Source organism: Channa argus, chromosome 3 (assembly GCF_033026475.1).
Source record: "Channa argus isolate prfri chromosome 3, Channa argus male v1.0, whole genome shotgun sequence".
NCBI lineage: Eukaryota > Metazoa > Chordata > Actinopteri > Anabantiformes > Channidae > Channa > Channa argus.
Genome location: NC_090199.1, coordinates 28,678,632 through 28,699,918, shown reverse-complemented (window position 1 = coordinate 28,699,918; position 21,287 = coordinate 28,678,632). Strand labels below are relative to the sequence as shown.

The window sequence follows — 21,287 nt, the reverse complement described above, 5'->3', positions numbered from 1 at the left end:
GGGGAGGCATGTACTTTTAATCATTGCCATTTACTATTGTTAACTTATACTACAGTATGTGGAAGGGTTAATTTTGCCTGAGAAAGTGGTGGTTTTATAATCCACTTTCCGAATAACGCAGAGCCTCTGCTCACCTCACTATGATGAAGTTCTCTCTGCTACAGCTGTCTGCAGAGATACAGCCAATTTTGTTCTTCTGTTTTACATTCACAACCCCAATTCAAAAAAAGTCGTGATGATGTATAAAATGTAAATAAAAACAGAATGCAATGATTTGCATATATCATCAACCCATATTTTATTTACAACCATTTCATGTTAAATATTCACTCATTTTGAATTTGATGGCAGCAACACGTTTCCCATTGTGTAGCATCCCCTCTTCTTTTAACAACTGTCTGTAAATGCCTTGGAAGTGAGGAGACAAGTTTCTGGAGTTTTAGGAAATGAATGTTGTCCCATTCTGGTCTGATGCAGGATTCCAGCTATTCAACAGTCCTGGGTCTTTGTTGCTGGATTTTTGGTTTTATGATGCACCAAATTTTTTCTATTCGTGAAAGGTCCTGACTGCAGACAGGCCAGTTTAGCACCTGGACTCTTCTCCTGTGAAGCCATTTGGTTGTGATGGATTCAGTATGTGGTTTAGCATTGTCTTGCTGAAATATGCAAGGACTTCTCTGAAAGAGACGTTGTGTTAATGGGAGCATATGTTGGTGTAAAACCTCTATGTACTTTACAGCATTGATGGTGCCTTTCCAGATGTGTAAGCTGCCCACGCCACAGGCACTAATGTACCCCCATACCATCAGAGATGCAGGCTTTTGAACTGTCCACTGATAACAAGCTGGATGGTCCCCCTCCTCTTTAGTCAGCAGGACACAGCATCCATGTTTTGCATTTCACCTTAGACTATTTTAAATGAGCCCAGGGAACATGGTGTTAATTCTGGATTGTGTTCACATATGACTTCTTCTTTGCATGATACAGGTTTAACTAACATTTTTGGAATGTGCAGTGAACTGTGTTCATAGACAGTGACTTTTCAAGCCTTTTGTTGCCCCTGTTCCAACTTTTTTGAGATGTGTTGTTGCCATCAAATTCTAAATGAGCTAATTTCCATGAAACGGTAAAATGTCTCAGTTTCAGCACCTGATATCTTGTTTATGTTCCACTGTGGATAAAATATTGGTTGATGAGATTTGCAACTCATTGCATTCTGTTTTTATTTATGTTTTACACATCATCCCACCTTTTTTTGAATTGGGGTTGTAAATGCAAATAATGGAGAACAAAATTGGCTGTAACTGCAGAAAGCTGTAGGAGAGAGAACTTCATCAGAGTGAAGTGAACATGTGAGCAGTGTCTCTGCGTTATGCAGAAAGTGGATTATAAAACCACCACTTTCTTAGGCAACAATGCACCACTGTAGGGGTTTTCTATGGGTGATTGCATCACTTTGACATTTGTATGAATAGTTTCAAAAGTATTATTCTGAGCAGAAATAAATGTGGTGGGGACAGACATTCCACTTTATATTTAATCATTATTTGGATTAGTTATCATTTTATTAGGTAGGCGGTAGTTTGGTCTGTTTTAATGTTGTATAGAAGGTTGTTTTAACTGCTGACTGTTTATGGGCTTTATATATACACTGATCAGCAACAATATTATATCGATATAAATGTTGTGGGGGAGTGCTGGACAGGAATCAGACTTCTGCAGAGCATCTAGGGGTGTAAAGATTAATATATGTGTGTTTGTGTGTGTGTGTGCGTGTGTGAGAGAAAATCTCAGCACTGCATGATAGGGTGAATTGTTGGACTTCATCTCATCATCTTTACCATATCATAAATAGAAATATGCAATGGAAAATGTACTTAACTAAAAGTACTAATGAGTTAACATTATTAAAGTGCCCTCATTTTAAAGGACACAGTCATAAAATGTTCTATTAATCTAATATTATCAGTCATTGTCATTTTTAAATTACTATTGTATATTTTTAATTGCATTGTAAATGTTAATAAGATATATTATGTTCTAGTTATGTTTTCTTTTATTTACATTTCTTTGCTAATAAATATACAGAAAAGGCATATAGTTTTTAGGAGCATAAAGGGAAATAGGAAACAGACTGTGTAGTCACTATTCGTGATTCCTGTCTGTAAATGCTGACCCAGACCTTGCCAGTTCCTGCTTTGGTAATTAGATTATTGTGCTAGTAGTTTTATTAGGGTGACACTGAACCCCAGCCTAGTTGCTCATGGTGAGTGTTGTCCAGCTGCATAGCTCTTTGAGTGACAAAAGGTAGGAAAGCGCTATATAAGTGCAGCCCATTTATTTTCACTACTGCAAATATGTGTATATAAAACAAAACTGAAACTTTGCCTTAATAATCAGCTTGAAACACAAGAAACTGTAATTTATAATGTGGGGAAAGCTTTAATGGTGTTGTACTGACACTGTATGTTCAAAAATGTTTAGATCTATTGCAGATACAGCGCATTTGAATTATTAATGAACATTAATTACCCGCTGTCATTCTCTAACAAATATAGGAAACATACATAGCAAATCAACCCCAATATATATTAAGAAAAATTTGCTACATTTGTTTGTCAGAGTGAGACAGTGTCCGAAAGCCAAGATGTTCCAAGACAAAAGTGTCTAGTTTCTTCTAGCCACAGTCCCCACATTCTTAATTCTTATTGATCTGTACCATTTTTGTATCATATTGTGGACCATGTATCAAGATGCTTCCAGAATGTGCATCCAGAAAGTAATCACATAACTTAATAGTATTCACTTATGTTTTTCCACATTTTGTTATGTTACAGCCTTATTTCAAAATGGATTATATTTATTATTTTGTTCAAAAGTCTACAAACAATACCCCAGAATGACAACATAAAGGAAGCTTAAATAAAAAATGAAGAAAATCACATGTATATAAATATATATACACTTTGCTTAATACTTTGTTGAAGCACCTTTAGCACCAATTACAGCCTCAAGTCTTTTACAGTATTGTGGGTTAAGGATAACCCAGGCCAAAGAGTTTAATCTTTGTATCATGAATTTTGTTTCTCATGGTCTGAGAGTCCTTCAGGTGGGGTTTCATGTGCCTTTTATTAAGGAGTGGTTTCTGCCTTGCCAATCTACTATATAGGCCTGATTGGTGGAATGCTGCAGAGATGAATGTTCAGGAAGCTTCTCCTCTTTCCAAAGAGAAATGCTGGAGCTCTTTCAGAATGACCATCAGGTTCACGGTCATCTCCCTGACCAAGACCTACTCTCTCGATTGCTCAGTTTGGAAGTCTGGCCTACTCTACAAAGAGTGCTATGGGTTCCAAACTTGATGGATGATGGAGGCCACTGCGCTCATTGAGACCTTCAGTGCTGACTGAAAAATTGTGTCTCGATATACAATCATGTCTCAGAGGTGTAAAGACAATTCCTTGGACTTCAGGGCTTGGTTTGTGCTCTGACATGCAACGTTAACTGTTGTACCTTATATAGACAGGATTTTTTAATATGCTTTTCCAAATCATGTCTCATCAATTTACTTTCCCACAGGTGGACTCTAATCAAGTTGTAGAAACATCTCAAGGATGATCAGTGAAAACAGTATCCACCAGAGAATTTTGAGTTTAATAATGAATTTCATCCATTTTGGAATAGAGTTAAGCACGTGAACACTTTCTCTATGCAATGCAGAATCCTTTGAGAGGGAGAGGTTCACACTGCTAGTGGCTACACAGCCCCATATGCAGCCAGCTGTGATGTTCTGACACTGACAATGTTGCAGCATTAGATTTTTTCTATATTGACCCCTGTCTAGGCAGTACAGTGTATGAGTCTGTAGCGCTGCTGAAATAACCAGTCAATGGATAGACTGACACCTGTCTACTGCAACCTTAAAACCCCCAAGTGTGTTTAATGTTATGGATGATTATTGAGACACTTATATTGTTTTGAGCTCCATAAGCAAAATATATTTCATCAACTATGCTTCTTTTCAAAATACATCATGTTATCTTGCTTGCAGAGTTAGTAATTTTCATTTCTATTGTTTTTCCTGATCACAAATCTGAGCCCTGTTTTTCTAAGGTCAGTGAACAGTTCTAGGATCAAATTAGTTATCCTGGATGGTATAATCCTGCATAAGGTTATCTAGGATTATTTAATTATATGACTATGCACTTTGGTGGTTGTTGTCCAGAACATATATATTAACACTCAAAACCATGATCAGCAGGTTGCTCATTGTCTATGAGTAAGAGGGACAACATTTGTCAGCTGAGCAGATACATTAATTCCATAATGGAAAAAGTCTCTAAAGTCTTTCTCTGGTTGTCTTTAAAGCTATTACACTTTAAAGACAAAGGCAGATGCAGGAAAAATGGGGAGTGAAAGACCAGCTAGGGCAGACTTGACTTGGCTAGAGGGAATTAAAGGGGGCTCCTATGAGGCACAGGAAGCAGGCAAAAACAAAGATTTTATAACAGTAACTACATTTCAGCTTACACAGCCTTAATGTGTTAATTGTGTTTGACAGCAGGGCATGAAAGTAAAAGGAGCCCATATGACAAAGGTTAATTGCCATTATTAATAGTGACCTTAATTCATGTTAGCATGTTAATACTCACAGAAGCTTGTAATTCTGCTTTGATGCAAGAGGCCATGCTCTGCTTATATAGTCCCAGCCTCAATGCTCAGGGCCAACAAGTGTATGTGTGGAAATATGACCTAATTCTGCCAGCTCCACAAATAGTAGTGCTGCTCAGTTGAGGTAGAAGTTTTTAAATTGATACTGATTTATTTCTTCTTCTGCAGTGCATGTTAATGATTTAATGAAAAACAATGAGTTGTAAACTGGGCCCCCTCCCTTTGACCCACACTTTGATCAGGATTGGACGATAGTCACTGTGCCAGGGGTTGTGAAATGTATATAAAGAAATCTGGATGAGCAGTAATAGGTGGTTGTAAAATAGGTGAGAAGAATAATTAAATATTTTATGTCTATGACTGAGCTCTGTCACATGGAGGGATCTTCACAATGTTTCCTAATGCTACTACTAGGGCATAGTGGGACTGTTTATGTAGTCATGCAGGAAGTGTCTTTGGGCAGCTAGTGCAGATTGATCCCTGGAGGTCCTTCACTGTATATTTGAACTTCAAAAAACTAGAGAAGCATGGTTCCTCTTATATTTTTTTTTCCAAAACGTAGTAGCCTTTTGTAGGATTTGTTTTTATCAAAACAAATTTCCTAAATTTCCAACATGTACTGCTGCTACAGCAAAGTAATGTTGGACATACATTTAAGGTGAAAGGACAGAGATAGACTTATACAGAAAAAATGAATAAAATAAAGAAAATGACAACCCTACTGCAAGAACTTTACCTGTAATGGATGGCTTCCCACAGTCTAACCGGTTTATGTGCAGGAACTTGACGTAGCAGGCTTTGTAAATGGTTAATGGTCTGCACTTATAGCGCTTTTCTAACTCTTGGCACTCAAAGCGCTTTACACTGCTTCTTATTCACCCATTCGTACTCACAATCACACACTCACTCACACACTGATAGGGGAGCTGCTATGCAGCTGGCCAACACTCACCGAGAGCAACTAATTGGGGTTCAGTGACAAGGGCACTCAGCATATGTGACCGGAGGAGTCAATGATCGAACCAACAACTCTGAACTTAAACCATGGTGTCTGACCACATTGGAATTGATAGTGTTTATGGCTATTTTGAACAGCCACACTGGAAGCAAAGTGAAAAGGCAGCTTTCATAGAGAGGGAAGAGACACAAATTACAGTACAACTTTTCAATCAGTCTTTCCAGGGAAACAATGATAGTGGTGCAGTTAGTTGGTAAGATGGAAAGAGAGAAATACTGTAGGTGAGTAGCAAATGAACAAAGAAAGCTATTTAGTCAGTGTTTGTGAAGTCAGTGAATGTTGGTCTGACTGCACTAATTTGTGTAGCTCATGAAAAATGAGTTCTGCATCAGTTCCAGTTATTTGGTAGCAGCAGTAGCAAGAGCAGACAACCAGAGCAGTTGGGCTGCAAAAGCATCGAGATCTGTAGATATTCCTCTAAGTCAGGGGTCTCCTGCTTTTTTCCAATAAGAGGTACTTTTATAAAATGAAAATGACAGAGAGCTACTCATGTTTGTAACATTTATTCTCAGCTTATTGCAACCAAAACAAACTGGTTAGCTGTCTTCCTGAACCTTTACAAAAATTGGTGTCCACAGCTCACATTTTGCATCACAAAAAATATTTTTGTATATATTTTTATATTTTGTATTTTCTGTATGATTTTCTTTCTATTGTAATATCTTACTGGTATGAGTACCACCGGTGGATTCGGTGCATGTGCGATTCATTTCATTTGTGATCTGGGTGTGGAGGAGAGGTGAACATCTCCAGGTCTGACTGCAGGTGCGGGTGCTTCGTGGAGACTGGGCACCTGTGATTACTTTGGGATGTGAGAGGGTCCTATGGCAATACCCGCTGCTAATTGAGAAGAGTGAGAAAAATACATAAGCATGTATTGCTTATGTATTTGCTTAATGTCAATCTCCAAAAGTCTACAATAACACCAGAAAGCGTAACTAGATTTGTCAATAGTCGCTTTTTTGAAAAAGACTCTGGGGACAAAATACTCACTAAATGTAGTGACAAAGTTGACAACACTCATCACTACTGGCTCATCAAGCTTAACAGCAGCACAGTGTTTGATTAACACCTTGTCAAATAATCCTTTTGCGTAAGCAGGGGGTGGGACAGTATGATTGGCTTTACATGTAAGTATATGTAAGTGCCGAGTGACAACTCAAATTAGACTATTAAATTTGACTAAGTTTTGAAATTTATGTAGAATCAATTAAGACTTTGATAAGGGGTGGCTGTAGTGGGTGGCTGTCAGTGGCTGTCAGCTGCATAGCAACTTCCCCATCGGTGTATGAATGTGAGTGTGAATGGGTAAATAAGAAGCAGTGTAAAGCGCTTTGAGTGCCAATAGGTAGAAAAGCGCTATATAAGTGCAGACCATTTACCATAAATTATAAATTTTTCATGCCCTTTAATCTATTTGCCATTAAACGTAATACATTCGTTTAATATACAGTATACTGATGAAAAAATAGTATACTGCTGTTTTAAAATATTTTAGTCTAGATTGCCTGCGACAAATGTGACATAACTTTATTGTGTACAGTGCTGTGGTATTTATTGTCTCTCGAAAACTGTGTAATAGTGTACATATACACTGATCAGGCTGTCAGAAAAGTGATGATTCTACGCCGTGTTTAATATTGCGGTCAACGTGGGTGGTGCAGTCATACTGGAGTGCATTATAAGAAGTGGTGGTTGTAATGTTTTAGCCACCCTATTTAAAATAAATTAGTCAAAAATAGAATTCATGACAGAGCCAATGCATTGGATTACATTAAATTGCATAGGTAGTCATAATGTTATGCCTGATCAGTGTATATAATATATTCTATAATATCTACAGTAATTCTGCTTTTATTGTTGATTTCTTACTTGTCTGACTCTGTGTGTGTGTGTGTGTGTGTGTGTGTTTGCGTGTGCGTGTGCGTGTGCATGTGCCAGGTGGTCTATTCCCTAGGGGTGCAGACCAGGAGTACAGTGCATTTAGAGTTGGCATGGTACAGTTTGGAATGGCAGATTTCAGACTGACTCCACACATAGACAACCTGGAGGTGGCCAACAGCTTTGCTGTCACTAACTGCTGTAAGTGTTATCTCATTTTCAACACCGTATGATAAATTACATATGGTCTCATTTATATCTTTCTCATTAGCAATGAATGAAACATTGAGGTAGTAGGTTTTTATCAGTATTTTCTTATCAGCGTTTCAACCTGTTACTATAGGTTTCAATGTCTACACTGGGCCAAAGATAATTAGTGAGGGAAGAGGCTGTACAACCAGAGTGCAATTTTTTATTTCCATCCATCCATCATCTTCCGCTTATCCAGAGTTATAAACAGTACATAATCTCCAGATGAATTTTCACATTAGCCGACTATGACAACAGTGACAATAAGAATTTTATTTATCTCTTTCTTAAAACAAGCCTGTTTTAAATACAGTACAAAGCATATTTTAAATACTAGAGTTCAGTTCTGTTCACAGTACCATGAATAACAGTGGTAATCACAGTAGGAAATGCACAGTTGGATCACACTTGAAGAGCACGTCCAATTTGAAAAGACCTTTTTAATTACTATTGGACCAGTAACTAGCAATGTAGGAGGATATTCATCCATCCATCCATTATCTTAACCACTTTCCCACTATTTCCAGCTGTTCTTTGTCGAACAGCAGGGTACACCCACCTCTTTATGCCATTATTTTGCTATAGTAAAAACTCTGAAAACCTATCTTTGGCTATTTATCATCATTCACCTCATTGAGTAGTGTATGCAACATCAATTATATCCACTGGGTGGCGATGCTGTGAAGAAATATTATTGTCTGAAAGCTGTTGACTCGGCGCTGCGCAGCTCATCAGAAATGACATGGGATACGTGTGAAAATCTTATTTAAGTAGATTAGCATAAATCAGACAATAAAAACATATATATGATTCATCAGAAAACAGGGTCAACTGCTCGGTGGAGCTGCCAGTGTGAGGAGGCCGTTTAAACAGCCTAGCTCAAGGTTAATTTCTAATTTTGTACACATTTTAGTCATTGTTAGTCATTCAATTTGTAAGTTACACAGACATAATTATATCAAAATGTTTGCCTACTTGTGAATGCTTTTCACAAATGAATCCTTATTATTTATGAATCCACGAATCCTCATTCATAAATATCTAAGCTGTGGTTTTTTTAGCTGTCTGAAGCCACCCATCCAGTTCTGGATTGCAGATTAGTGCCATTCATTTGATTGGTGAGCACTGGTGTTGAACTATTGATCATTGCTCAAAAAACATCATCATAAACCTTCAGTATTTATATTGGATCAATCTGTACAATTGTGTGAACATTTTGATAATGATATGCCAAAATACACATTTTGCAATACTTAATTGTATTAATAGTATTATTCTAATTTCTGTGATGTTTTTACATAATAAAAAATAACAATTCTGTTGCAGAACTGAATGAAATCCATTCATGCCTAGCATGCCTACCCTAACAGGACAAGTCAACATGATGCCCGAAATTACCCTAAATTGGCAGCTCAACCAGCTGGTTGACTTGCATATCTGCTCCCTGATTTGGTAATATGACAAATAAAACCTAAAATATTGCTAAATAAAGAGGCAGCAACACAATTTCACTAATAAATATTTTTTGCAAATGTATTTGTTAGTGTGGAAGGATTAAGACAACTCATAGTGTTTATCTGATCAACATTTTCCAAGCCTCAGTATGATAGAGGTTGTGAGTTTGCATTTGAGCAACACTTTATGAGCAGAGGATCAAAACCTGTAAGTTTTGATTAGGTTAGAGTTGGGTTTAGGGTAAGACTACACAGTGTCAGATTCCTATTCATAATAACTTAATTAAAGTGCCCAACATTTGGTGAATTAGAAGACATATAAATTTGTCTAAGAAATTAATTTGGTTATTTGTAACTAGGACTATGTTGCAATTCAGATTCACTAGCTGTGGCACAAACAGCAGAGACAAAGAGAACAAGGACTCTAACCATGCAGTATAGTGTGCCTTTATCAGAGCATGATGTAATGATGGCCTGAGGTTCACAGCACTGCTATTTAAGTGCAGTGTGATGTGAAGCACTGAATGCATGGAATCCTCTTTTTCTGCCGTTTAAGTTCCTGTTTTGCATCTGTTACAAATATACATGGCCTAGACAAAAAGTCTCATACACTAAGATTGTGTTGAGCTGCCTTTAGCTTTAATTAAGGCATGCATTTGCTGTGGCATAATTTCAATGAGGCTATCGAATGTGATCTTATTTATTCCCATCCAGAGTTGCATAAATTTTCATTTGCACTACCAAGATTCTCAGTTAACTTCTGGATTCTGTGTTAGCCAATCCATGTGTTTAAAAAATTTGTATCATGCTCCCTGAACTACTCTTTCATGATATGAGTCTGGTACATCCTGGGACTGTCATCTTAGAGTATGCCTATTCCATCAAGGAGAAAAATTCCATTGATGGAACAACCTTGTCATTCAATATATTCAGGTGGTTAGCTCCTTATTGCCTCAGTTGAGGTTGACTAACTTGTTACCAGCTGACACAAACTAATTTTCTAATTAAAGGCTGTTAAACTATTTGCTAAGTAAAAAATTTAAGGTAGTGACTTTTTAACTAGGAGGTGTAAATTTTGTCAAAAAAGTGTGACTGCAGTACTTAATATTCTTTGCTTATTTATTTGCATTGAATTGGCGCATATTTAGGCCGGGTGCCATTCCTACTGCAACCCTCCCCTATTTTTACCGGGCTTGGGACTGGCACAACAATTCTGCGGATAAGAATGAGCGGTTAGTAGTTCATCTGTCACTGTATGGGACTGCTGGTCAACAGTAGGTTGGGCAGGAGTTCTGGCAAGAGACCGGGCCGGTGCCCGGCGATGATGCTGAAGCCCTCCGGGGGCGGGGCAGGTGGCCTGCGTCTGTGGCGGATGCCCTCCGGGGACTGGCGTGAAGGTCTGCGTCAATGGCTGGAACTCAGCGAAGGAGGACCAGGAGCTGGACCTGAAGGGATGTCTGCTGACCCACGAACAGAAACCGTTCCTGCGCTGGTCAGCTGGAAAACAGGAGATGCGATGACCACCTCCAGGAGAAGGGTGGCAACCAGCTCGGGACCAGAGACAGGTGACATGTCAGCCAACCTGGGGTCAGGAGCAGGATCAGGAACCGGATCAGAATCAGGCCAGACGTCAGCCGGTCCGGAGGCAGGAACCGGATTAGAACCAGGCCCTACATCAGCTGGCCCGGAGGCAGGAACCGGATCATAACCAGACCAGAAGTAAGCTGACCCGGAGACAGGAACAGGAAAAGGGCCAGAACCAGGCAGGAACTGGATGAGCAGGAACAGGAACATGGTTCTCGGGAAACTTGGGGTCCAAAATGTGAACAGATGAGGAGTCCTGGGCTGGGGGAGGTTGTGACCGTCCATACCTTGCCCTGAATTCCCCTAAGGAGGCCAGAACTTGGGATTTCCCCTCCCGATCCAACAGCGAAGATCTGGACCTTATAATCTCCTCCAGACCTTGGGATCTCCGGAGGTCTCCATGTTTCGTTGGAGGCTTACCAGGATCTGATGAACTACCGGATATTGCTCTGGTTGTGGTCTAAGTCCGACATTGTATTTGCTGGTGAGGGCGTTACTGGAGTGGTGTTGCTCTGAGGGGCATAGTTAAGAGGTTGAGGTCTGGGGGAACTGGTGTGGCGGGCTGTTTACAAAGACTTGTCCTAGCCTGTTGTGGCTCAGAAGCAGATATTTCACAAACAGGTTGGGTGGAGGCTGTGGTTTGGTAAATGGAGTCCTCAGGAACTAAAACAGGAACAGGTGGGCAGATGACTGGCCTGGGGACAGGCGGGACTGTGGCTGATTCAGGAGCTGATGCAGGAACAACAGCAGCATCAGCCGACCGAGAGACTGGTTCAGGAACGGGTAATGTTCCTAAACCAGCCGGGGAACTGATGACTGAGGTATACCCGAGATGATTGATTTGGTCTTGGGTTTGACTTGATCCCTGAAAAATAACTTTAGTTATCAATCCGCTCTCTATATATTAGCCATACTCAACTTCCTCCGTGGGTTTCATGATTAATCCCTCCCAGGGGTTGCTGTATTTTAGGAGAATATACCCCTATATCCCTATACCCTATTTACTGGAAGGAAAAAAAACAATTCAAACAACTAACATAAATTCACTCCTGTAAAGGAGGACAAGGCTGACAATTTCAGAAGGGGAAACTAACACTCATAAATTGTAAAACAAAAACACAGGAACCTAAACATAAACCTGGGGAGTAGGTACCAAAAATGATCTAAACGAGAACTAAAACAATGATCCCGAGACATAACAGAACAATGGAAAAGCTAGACATTCATGTAACCGTAAATTAAACCAATGCACACTAGAAAACACATCATACCCACACTCGAACAAACTCAAACACAGTGGCTGATGGTCTGGTCCTCAAGTGAGTATGAGGGCCAGATCATGACACCCATGAAGTGGTGTGCTGCAGCCTTAGTGCTGCAGCCTTAGTGTCTTAATCACTTTCCCAGCTCAGACAGCTTAATGCACTTCATTTTGTAAAGGCACATCCACTTGAGCTTTCTATACAGTCCACAAACCCTTGCATTTACATTATAGGTGTTTAAACCAGCTAACGTGATCACAGAAAAGTAATTTTATTTTTGGCATATACGTCTGCAAGATAGAGGAAAGATTAATGAGTATTTCTTCGTGGCATCAGCCATCCCACACCCGCTAGTAGCCTGTACTGAAAGCTTTTTCTTTATCGCTGTGACTTTAAGTCACTCACAGCCACAGGAAGTTGGCAGTAATCTATTCCATTTGTAGTCTCTAATTGGACTGATAATGCATACTGTCAAGTGAAATGGCATTGGCAGCCTTGGTGCTTATTTTCTGTGCAACCAGCACCGTGCAGGGTTTAAGAGAAATCTCTTTGCTTTGTAAATAAACTTGTGAGTTCTATGACAGTATAATTGGACTAATTAAACATACAAAAGCTACAGACAGTCACACAAGACAATTAGATGGAACAAGTTCTGGTTTGGCACGTATTATTAGTTGTTTGCATTTCTATCACTAGTTTTTTTTTTAGTAAATTAAGTTTCTTTGTTATATTAAGTTATGTTAATATATTATTACATATTAATTGAAAAATAAAAGAGCTTAATGGGAAAATAATTAAAAGATTAATCGATTAATCGGAAAAATAATTGATGGATTAATTGACATAAAATAAAAACAATGTTAGATGCAGCCCCAATCACAGATAATTAGTATTACTAAATATTGATCAACAAGTTCTGTTCACAGTTCCAGTTGGACTCAAAAAAGTAATAGGATATTAAACTATTTTCAATGATTAGCTACAGCTATGTTATACAGTGTATTAATTTAACTTTCACCTGCTTCTGATGGGTAATTTATCTCTTCCTCCTCTGCAATGAGGTGTGTTACTTACAGTGTGTTACTTACCTCCATGTAAACCCAAGTCAATCACTATTTTTAGACTCAACTATAAACAAATTTAAAAGTTAGAAGACATTATACTATAATTATAAATTATACTGAAATGACGGCTACTATTCTGCTGAAAATACAGATATTTGATCTAAAGATGTTTAAAGGAAGACAAGTTTTTATGCAAATATAATAAATATAGATGTTTTTGCAGTGTATGATGCAAGTGAATGGAATATTTTACCAAGGGAGATAAAATTGGACTTTTTACTTCTAGAGTTGGGAACAAGGTCCTTAAAGTAGGACAACTAAATATAGCACACACACACACACACACACACACACACACACACATACAGAAGAATTCTATGTGTCCACCCTTTAGTTGAAAAGCACATGTTCTATCAAACAAGGGTTGCCTTTAATAACCTAAAATTATGTAAAAATTAAATGAGAAAAATAACTTTAGTTTCCACACATCTGTAAACAAAGATTATAAAAAGGTTTGTGTCAGTCAGTGAGTTATCTTTTCAGTTTTTCTGTCTTCAACAGCAACCACTAATTTGTCACATGACGTTACAAATAACATATTAAGCTGAGCTTGATCTAGTTATTGAATAGTAATAGTACTATATTACCATCTGAAACTCCATTTCCAAGACAATGAATTGCTTAGTCAGTCTTCTTTGTTCTACTTTCCTAGCAGGTGTCTACTAGGGCCTTGTGTGTTGCATGCAGCAGACTCACAAATTTTTATTCCACACAGTTTTCTTTCTTTCTTAAATCAAGTCAAAAATAAGAGACAAAACCTGTAAACTGATTTTGATTTGTAAAATCAGCAGAGTTCTAAGAAATCTTTTTAAATCCCCAGAAGGTTTTGTTTTTGGACATTTCCTTGTCATACTGTACTTCATACCTTCCTTTTCAAGTTGGGACTCATGGTAAATGAAATGAGTGTGAGAGAAAGGACAACTATAGTTAAAAACTATAGTTTTCAAGTTGGGATACTATAGTGCTGTGCTTAACTTTTTTAGGGGTGTTTTTAAAACACAATGCTCCAATTTTACACATCTGGCTGCTGCATTCTGAGATCATTGTACATCTTGCCCTCCTCCTGTGTCAGAGTTGTTTTTGTCTAAGTTTAATATTTGATTACATTTTTCTTTCTCTTTCTCTCTTCTAGTTTGTTCCCAGTTCTCCCGGGGTGTCTACGCTATTTTTGGCTTCTATGACAAGAAGTCGGTAAACACCATCACATCCTTCTGTGAGACACTTCATGTCTCCTTCATCACACCGTCTTTTCCAGCGGAAGGAATGAATCAGTTTGTTCTCCAGATGAGGCCAGACATCAAGGGGCCACTGGTTTCATTAGTGGAGTACTACAAATGGGAGCAGTTTGCCTATCTATACGACAGTGATAGAGGTATAGAACTAAAGGTTTTAGTGTTCATGATAATTTTTTACAATACTGAATTTTTTTGCATTGGCCTGGTTGGGTATATTGGGTTATCGTAGGCAATGTTGGATTGTTCAGTGACCTTTTACATGGGACAACCTTGATTTATCAGGCATTGTCTCAATCTGCCAAAATATTTGGTGCCCTGGGAGAGATTATTCTAGAGCTCCTCCAGTTGACATCAATTGAAATCCTAATGATGAAAAACTCATCTGGGTGATGAGTTTTTCAGCTAGAAGCAGAGAAATATTTTGATGTAAGGAAATCAGAAGGAAGTTTAAAAGCATTAATGTGCATTTACACCCTAAACTAAAGCCATAGAGAGCAAGTTGAAAATTGGTGAAGTGACACTTCAAATTCCTGTGTAGCATGAGTAGGTGGTGAATTAATAGCCACCTACTGTACTTGTTAACAGGATACAAGGGTCGGAGTGAGAGATCTAATGTTCCAAAACAGTAGCACTCCTGGAATTGTCTCAGGAGAAGGAAGTAGGAGACCCCTCAGCCTTTTATTGTGGAGGTGTTGTGAAAAATAAGAACTGGGTGAATTTCCATTTTGTATCAACCAAAAAGTAGCCTGATGTATTGGAATTATTTTGCGTTGCTTGACATTGCGCGTCCAGTAACTAATGTGTATGCATGTTTGTGGATAGGTCTTTCTACACTTCAGGTAATACTGGATACAGCAGCAGAAAAAAAATGGGTCGTCACAGCAATAAATGTAGGAAACCTGAAAGATGAGAGGAAAGATGAATCTTATCGCTCCCTGTTTCAGGTACTGAAGTTCTGTTCATGCTCAACGCTAGACTGTGAAAGGAATCTCATAATGCATTTTTAGAAACAATAAAATAGACACCACTACCATAGAAGTTTCACTCATTACCAGGATATTTCAATCTCAGCAGGGGAAATAGTGACACTAGACATTTTAAATGTGCTAAAATATATTCTAGGGAATGCAGAGATAATGATACCCACCAAATACTTGGACGAATACAGGACGAGTGAAGTTTATATGCTGTTGCTAAGTTCTAAAGTAAATGTACTAGATAAAACTCGATTTATTTGTGGAAGATTCAAGTTTTCAATTGTGTTTAGATGATTTGAACATGGCGACATCAAAGTAAAAGATGGTTAAAAATCTTTCCTTCAGGAAAACACGACTTATTACATGACTACACAACATTAAATACTTTATTGTTGAGTATTGTTACTATGGATCTGTCTTCTAGGACCTGGAGATTCGTAAGGAGCGACGCATCGTCTTAGACTGTGAACAAGACAAAGTCAAAGACATCGTGGAACAGGTTGATTCAGTTTTACTTTTATGACTACTGCATAGTCATAACTAAGATTGCAATCCTTCAACATCTTTAGATCCATCCTCTGCTTTGTTCCTCAGTCTCTGTCAAATACTATTTCTACTTGTCTGCTAAGTGTCATCTGGCATTTAAAAGCAGATCTAAAGATTTCCTTTTCTTCTACATTTGTTGTACTCTTATTAACGTATTTTAACGTAACATATTTTCTAAAATCTGTTCACCACACAGTACATTTACTGTGCTTCAGTTTTGTATATGATATAATGTTCCTTTTTTGCTACACAAGGTACTGTAGGAATACAGTTGAGTTTTTGAGTTAGTTTCACTTCGGATTTTATACTAAGATGATGAAATATTCACTACTCTAAGGTCTGAGGCTAACAAATGTCTTGTAAAATTTCTGGTCTCTGTTTTGTATATCAGTTTCCTTCAGAGACATTGCTAGTCACAGTTCTTGGTGAGATCTGTGGAATTAAAAATTTTGTTATGTTTTGAGAAGTGTTTGGTCTTGGCTCTAATGAAGTTGCTTATGAAGCAAGTTGGGCCAGCCACTCTACATTAAAGTGTGTCAGCAGATTGACAAATGCAAAGCCTGTTTACCAAAAGCTCTCAAGAAACTACACTGATAAAAACTTTATGTTTTGGAGTCAGATGGTTTTCATGGGACAACAACAGCAGATTGGCAAATGTTGTTTGAAATTTGTTGTTGTATACCATTGACACAGTTTTTACTCTTTCCCATAAGGTGATCACCATAGGAAGTCACGTGAAGGGATACCACTATATTATTGCAAACTTGGTGAGTCTGTTTTTTGGTTAGTCAGACCAAGCACTTAAAATGAGGCACACAAATACTATATGTGAGGCAATCAGTGCGGTCCTGCAATGTGTAACACTTCTGAATTTGAGAGGTGGGTAAAGAGGCATGAAGCTGCCTTCAAGAAAATAAAGTCTTCTGGTTATCTGGATAATAATTATCTGTGCCAATACAAATCTTATCCTTGCTTTACTACACTCTTGTTTCAGTCCTATACTTTTCACAGTAGTTCTACAGCCGTTGTAAAGAGGAATAACATTTTGAGTGTTTGAGAATGTGAAAATTTATTTGTATAAAGTGAATATTGACTCTCAGACACCGATGGAAAATGGATCCACTAATTCTGACTATTTTGCCTATTATTAGCAAATAGCAGTGTACATTCAGATACAGCAGGTGGCTTCTTTTTTTAGCCAGTACTGATGCTTTGCTTACTCATTAAACCTCATTGAACTCATTGAAGCTGAGTTTTATTTTGTATACTGGGCATCCTGGCATAGGATGTTCACAGTTTATTGTCATGTCAGGTTGTAGCTGCTGATTGCAAACATCAGTCAGAATTCCACTAAGAACTCTTCTTAACCTACAGCCTTTTTATTTTTGTCTATAATTTTAGTATTTTCATAAGTTTAAAAGTAAATATGAAGAGGCCCGCAAGGGCTCAGTTCAACAAGCAAATTCAAAAACTGACTTTGGTTGGATAAATAGATGTGCCTGGATTTTTTATCTGCAGAAACCAGTGGCACATAAAATATATATTAGTGTAGAGTTAACGTCTTCTTTTATTAGCTTGCTTGTCTTAAATTATAATTTCATTTTATTGTATTTCTAAAAAGGACAATGTTAATCTACTTATTATTGTAGCTAGAAAAAAGGTCACCTTTTTCCACCCTCGACAGTTTGAACCGCTGTTATAAATGTGATTGCAAATTTGGAAATGTATACCAGGCCCTGTATTGTTCACATCTCATTCTTGTTGGGATTTTGTTGCAGGGTTTTGTTGATGGTGACCTCTCCAAAATCCAGTATGGAGGCGCAAATGTGTCTGGGTTTCAAATAGTAGATTTTGATGATCCTGTGGTAGCAAAGTTTGACCAAAGGTGGGAAGCTCTGGAAGAGAAGGAGTATCCTGGAGCTGATACAAGGATCAGAGTAAGATTTGGAAATTCGTCAAGAGTTGACAGTTTTAATGAGGTTAAATTGTCAACATGCATTATTACATTAATGAGGATATCACAAGGATGATGTCAAACATGTGTGCCTCAACTCAGCTTTGCTAAATGGTGTTTTTTGGGTGATAATTAATTATGTTAATGTTTCTGTGTCTTTCAGTACACATCAGCCCTTACCTATGATGCTGTCCATGTTATGACTGAGGCATTTCGCTTCCTTCACAAGCAGAGAATAGACATGAGTCGTCGTGGCAACAGTGGAGACTGTCTGGCCAATCCAGCAGTGCCCTGGGCACAGGGGGTGGAGATTGAACGTGCCCTTAAACAGGTAACCATGAACTACAACTCCTCACCAAGTAGTGAGGTAGACTGACATAGTTATATAAAAGTGTTAGTGATTAACGTTTGTGTATGCAAAAATAAAATGGAGGCCAGATATTTTTTAGTTTGAAAGACCAAATTGTAACTGAAATCCAAAAACTGAAATCTAAAGTATGGATTTAGAGGCCTGAATCACAGGGGGCTACAGCTGATCCCTGATGACACTGGACAAGAGTTGACCGTGTACAGCTTATCATGCTATAAAAGGGCTGACACATAGAGGCAGACCATAAAGACTTACATTTAAAACTATGAGAAATTTACTGATCACCCATGGTGGATTTAAATGTGGTGGACAGGGGTCAGCATATAAAAAATGCAATGCTAGTCATGATAAACTGATGCAAGAACACAACAATCTATCATACTTACGGAGTGTAAGTACGGAGCGTCCTACCAGCACACCAGTCAGATTGTCCATGCTAACCCCTGTTCACCACTGGTTTCAAGTCATTGGCTAATCTGCAAATCTGAGGTCTCTGGAGGCAGACCTGAGTAGACAGAGGAAAACCAACACAGGTAGGGGGAGAAATTCCATGCAGACCAATAAGGTCCTAGACTTCCTTCATCAATGGACCTGGTATTGTCACAGTGGAAAAGCTATTTGTAACCAATGACATGTATTTTAAACTACATATTTCAAATTAAAATCAAACTTGGTATACCTGCTATATAATCAACAAATAATACTAATTATATTTAACAATGCTTAAATAACAAACTTCAATATAAGTGTGTGTTTGTACGTAGGTGCGTGTAGATGGTTTAACAGGAAACATTCAGTTTGACCAGTATGGGAAGAGGATTAACTACTCTGTAACAGTTATGGAGCTAAAGAACAGCGGACCGGTTAAGGTAACTGCAGAATCAAGCTCTTCTCATGAATACAGTGAAAATTATGATAGTACCTAGCTTTCCAAAAGATATATAACATCTTTCTCTATCTGTCTTTGTAACCATGTGTGTGTGTTCTTAGATTGGCTATTGGAATGAAGTGGACAAGATGGTTGTGACAAAGTCTGACCTTTATCCTAATGACACAGTGGGAATGGAGAACAAGACAGTCATCGTTACAACTATACTGGTAAAACACTAAACACTGTGCAGGACGAGCAAAAAAAATGAAGACCAATAAGAATGAAATAAGCAAAGGCACATAAGCTGAGGCTTTCAATAGAAACAGAGAACAGACATGACATCATGTCACCTTTAAAACCAAAGTCACATTGATATATAGAGATGGTTAAAATGAAACACTGTATATATTTTCACGTAGGAGGCTCCCTATGTGATGCTGAAGAAGAATGCTGAGCTGTTTCAGGACAACGACCGTTATGAAGGTATGATGTATGTGTCTATGCGAATTTAATAGTGCTATGTTTAGCCAATTATATGTTGAATCGAAGTGACAGAAAACATGTGAGTTAGCTTTTCAAGACCTATATACAGAATACCTATATACTGGACTTCAGACTTCGTTTCTTCTGTAACCAGAAATTATGTGTATGTGAAGTAATTCACAGTGAACGACACTACTAATGTGCTTTGTATATTTGTGTGTTTATTTATTTTTCTTGGAATAAAGGTTACTGCGTTGATCTGGCTGCAGAGATTGCAAAGCACTGTGGTATACGCTACCAGCTAAAGATTGTGGGAGATGGCAAATATGGAGCAAGAGATGCAGAAACAAAGATATGGAATGGCATGGTTGGAGAGTTGGTGTATGGGGTAAGATTTGAAACACACATATGCTCAGTCAGCAGTGCAATAACTAATGATATTTCTGTTTTGCTGCCATTCAAAGTGGCAGTGAGGGTAAGTGAGGATCCTTAGGATGTGACTTCTGATGAATCCTACAGATGGAGGAGCCTAAAGCTGCTGAATGAATTATGCTCGAATCTTATACAGGCTCTCCAGTAAATTTCAACCCTCCGTGATGAATAAACTCAGACCCGCCTTGTTACTGCCTCTAAACCAATTTCTCACAATCAGGTGGCAAAAGCTGTTTTGATCTGCCAGGTAGAGCGGTAATTAGTGTTAGAATCCTGCTGAGTGTGTGAGGATCGGAACTTTCTGTTCAATCAAAATCAAAAATTTTCTTGGATTTACTGCTTTGTCCCGTTAACATAGCTTTTTCTCTTCATTTAGTCAGTAACACACTCCACTCTCTTTCTCTAAGTTACAGACAGCCGCAGCGGGACACTACTTTTAACAGTATAGTGACAGAAAATGCTGTCACTATATGGCATTGCTCTGTTAATGAGCTCTCCATTCATTCTACTTTTTGCTGCTGTAGCATCAAATGCACATATTTATGCACATTTACTATTTAAATAAACTATTTTTATCCAAAACTCTCCAACCAACAGATGTGTCTGAACTAGGTTTAAAAATAGGATTATTGCAGTTAATACTGCTCTGGTCTCTTTATCAGCACCAGGTCTTTTGCCATGAAAGGATGAAACAACAGTAAAGTTTGAGCTTAACTTTTGTGACAAGTGGGAGAGCTGGTTTCTGAAGTGGGGGTAATGGATTAGGAAAACCTGGCAGATTTATCACAGAGACTGCAGATTTCCCTGCCCTGTTTAGGCATAACCAGGTTTCTGATCAGCTTCTCCAACAGCACATGTACATTAAAAACGAGGCTGCAGACGGAAATTCAAGTTGACTGAATGAATGACAGATTATACAAAGTTCATCTAAGTCAGACAGAAAATACAACTAATCGGATTACTCTGCCGTTGCATGTAACAAAGTTTACATGTGATACAGCCCAAAATGTTTTTTAGAGACAACAATCCAATTCTGTCTCCACTGGACAAATGCAGAATGGCCCACATTTCTTTATAATAACTGAAACGGCAAGTTAGATTTCAATTAAACTTTATGATTTCATTTTAAGTTTAATCATCAGGCCTTGTTTTCGTTTGTGAGTGCCACTACAATGCCCT

The 21,287-nt window shown here is 38.2% G+C and overlaps 1 protein-coding gene across 8 annotated transcripts in view; it reads left to right on the top strand.

Moving 5' to 3' along the window:
* Positions 1-21,287, top strand: part of LOC137124065 (glutamate receptor 2-like) — a 68,113-nt gene that overhangs the window by 9,133 nt on the left and 37,693 nt on the right. For 7 of the 8 annotated variants that reach the window (XR_010913904.1, XR_010913905.1, XM_067498688.1 and 4 more), the window contains exons 2-12: positions 7,628-7,768; positions 14,373-14,612; positions 15,298-15,419; positions 15,877-15,951; positions 16,712-16,765; positions 17,777-17,935; positions 18,116-18,283; positions 19,087-19,191; positions 19,313-19,420; positions 19,613-19,676; positions 19,922-20,064. Coding sequence is in view for 6 of the 8 variants with exons in the window: in XM_067498688.1 (XP_067354789.1) it covers positions 7,628-7,768; positions 14,373-14,612; positions 15,298-15,419; positions 15,877-15,951; positions 16,712-16,765; positions 17,777-17,935; positions 18,116-18,283; positions 19,087-19,191; positions 19,313-19,420; positions 19,613-19,676; positions 19,922-20,064 (1,379 nt within the window). In the remaining 2 variants the exon portion in view is untranslated. The remainder of the gene's footprint in view (positions 1-7,627; positions 7,769-14,372; positions 14,613-15,297; positions 15,420-15,876; positions 15,952-16,711; positions 16,766-17,776; positions 17,936-18,115; positions 18,284-19,086; positions 19,192-19,312; positions 19,421-19,612; positions 19,677-19,921; positions 20,065-21,287) is intronic. The other variant, XM_067498689.1, reaches the window with a different exon arrangement.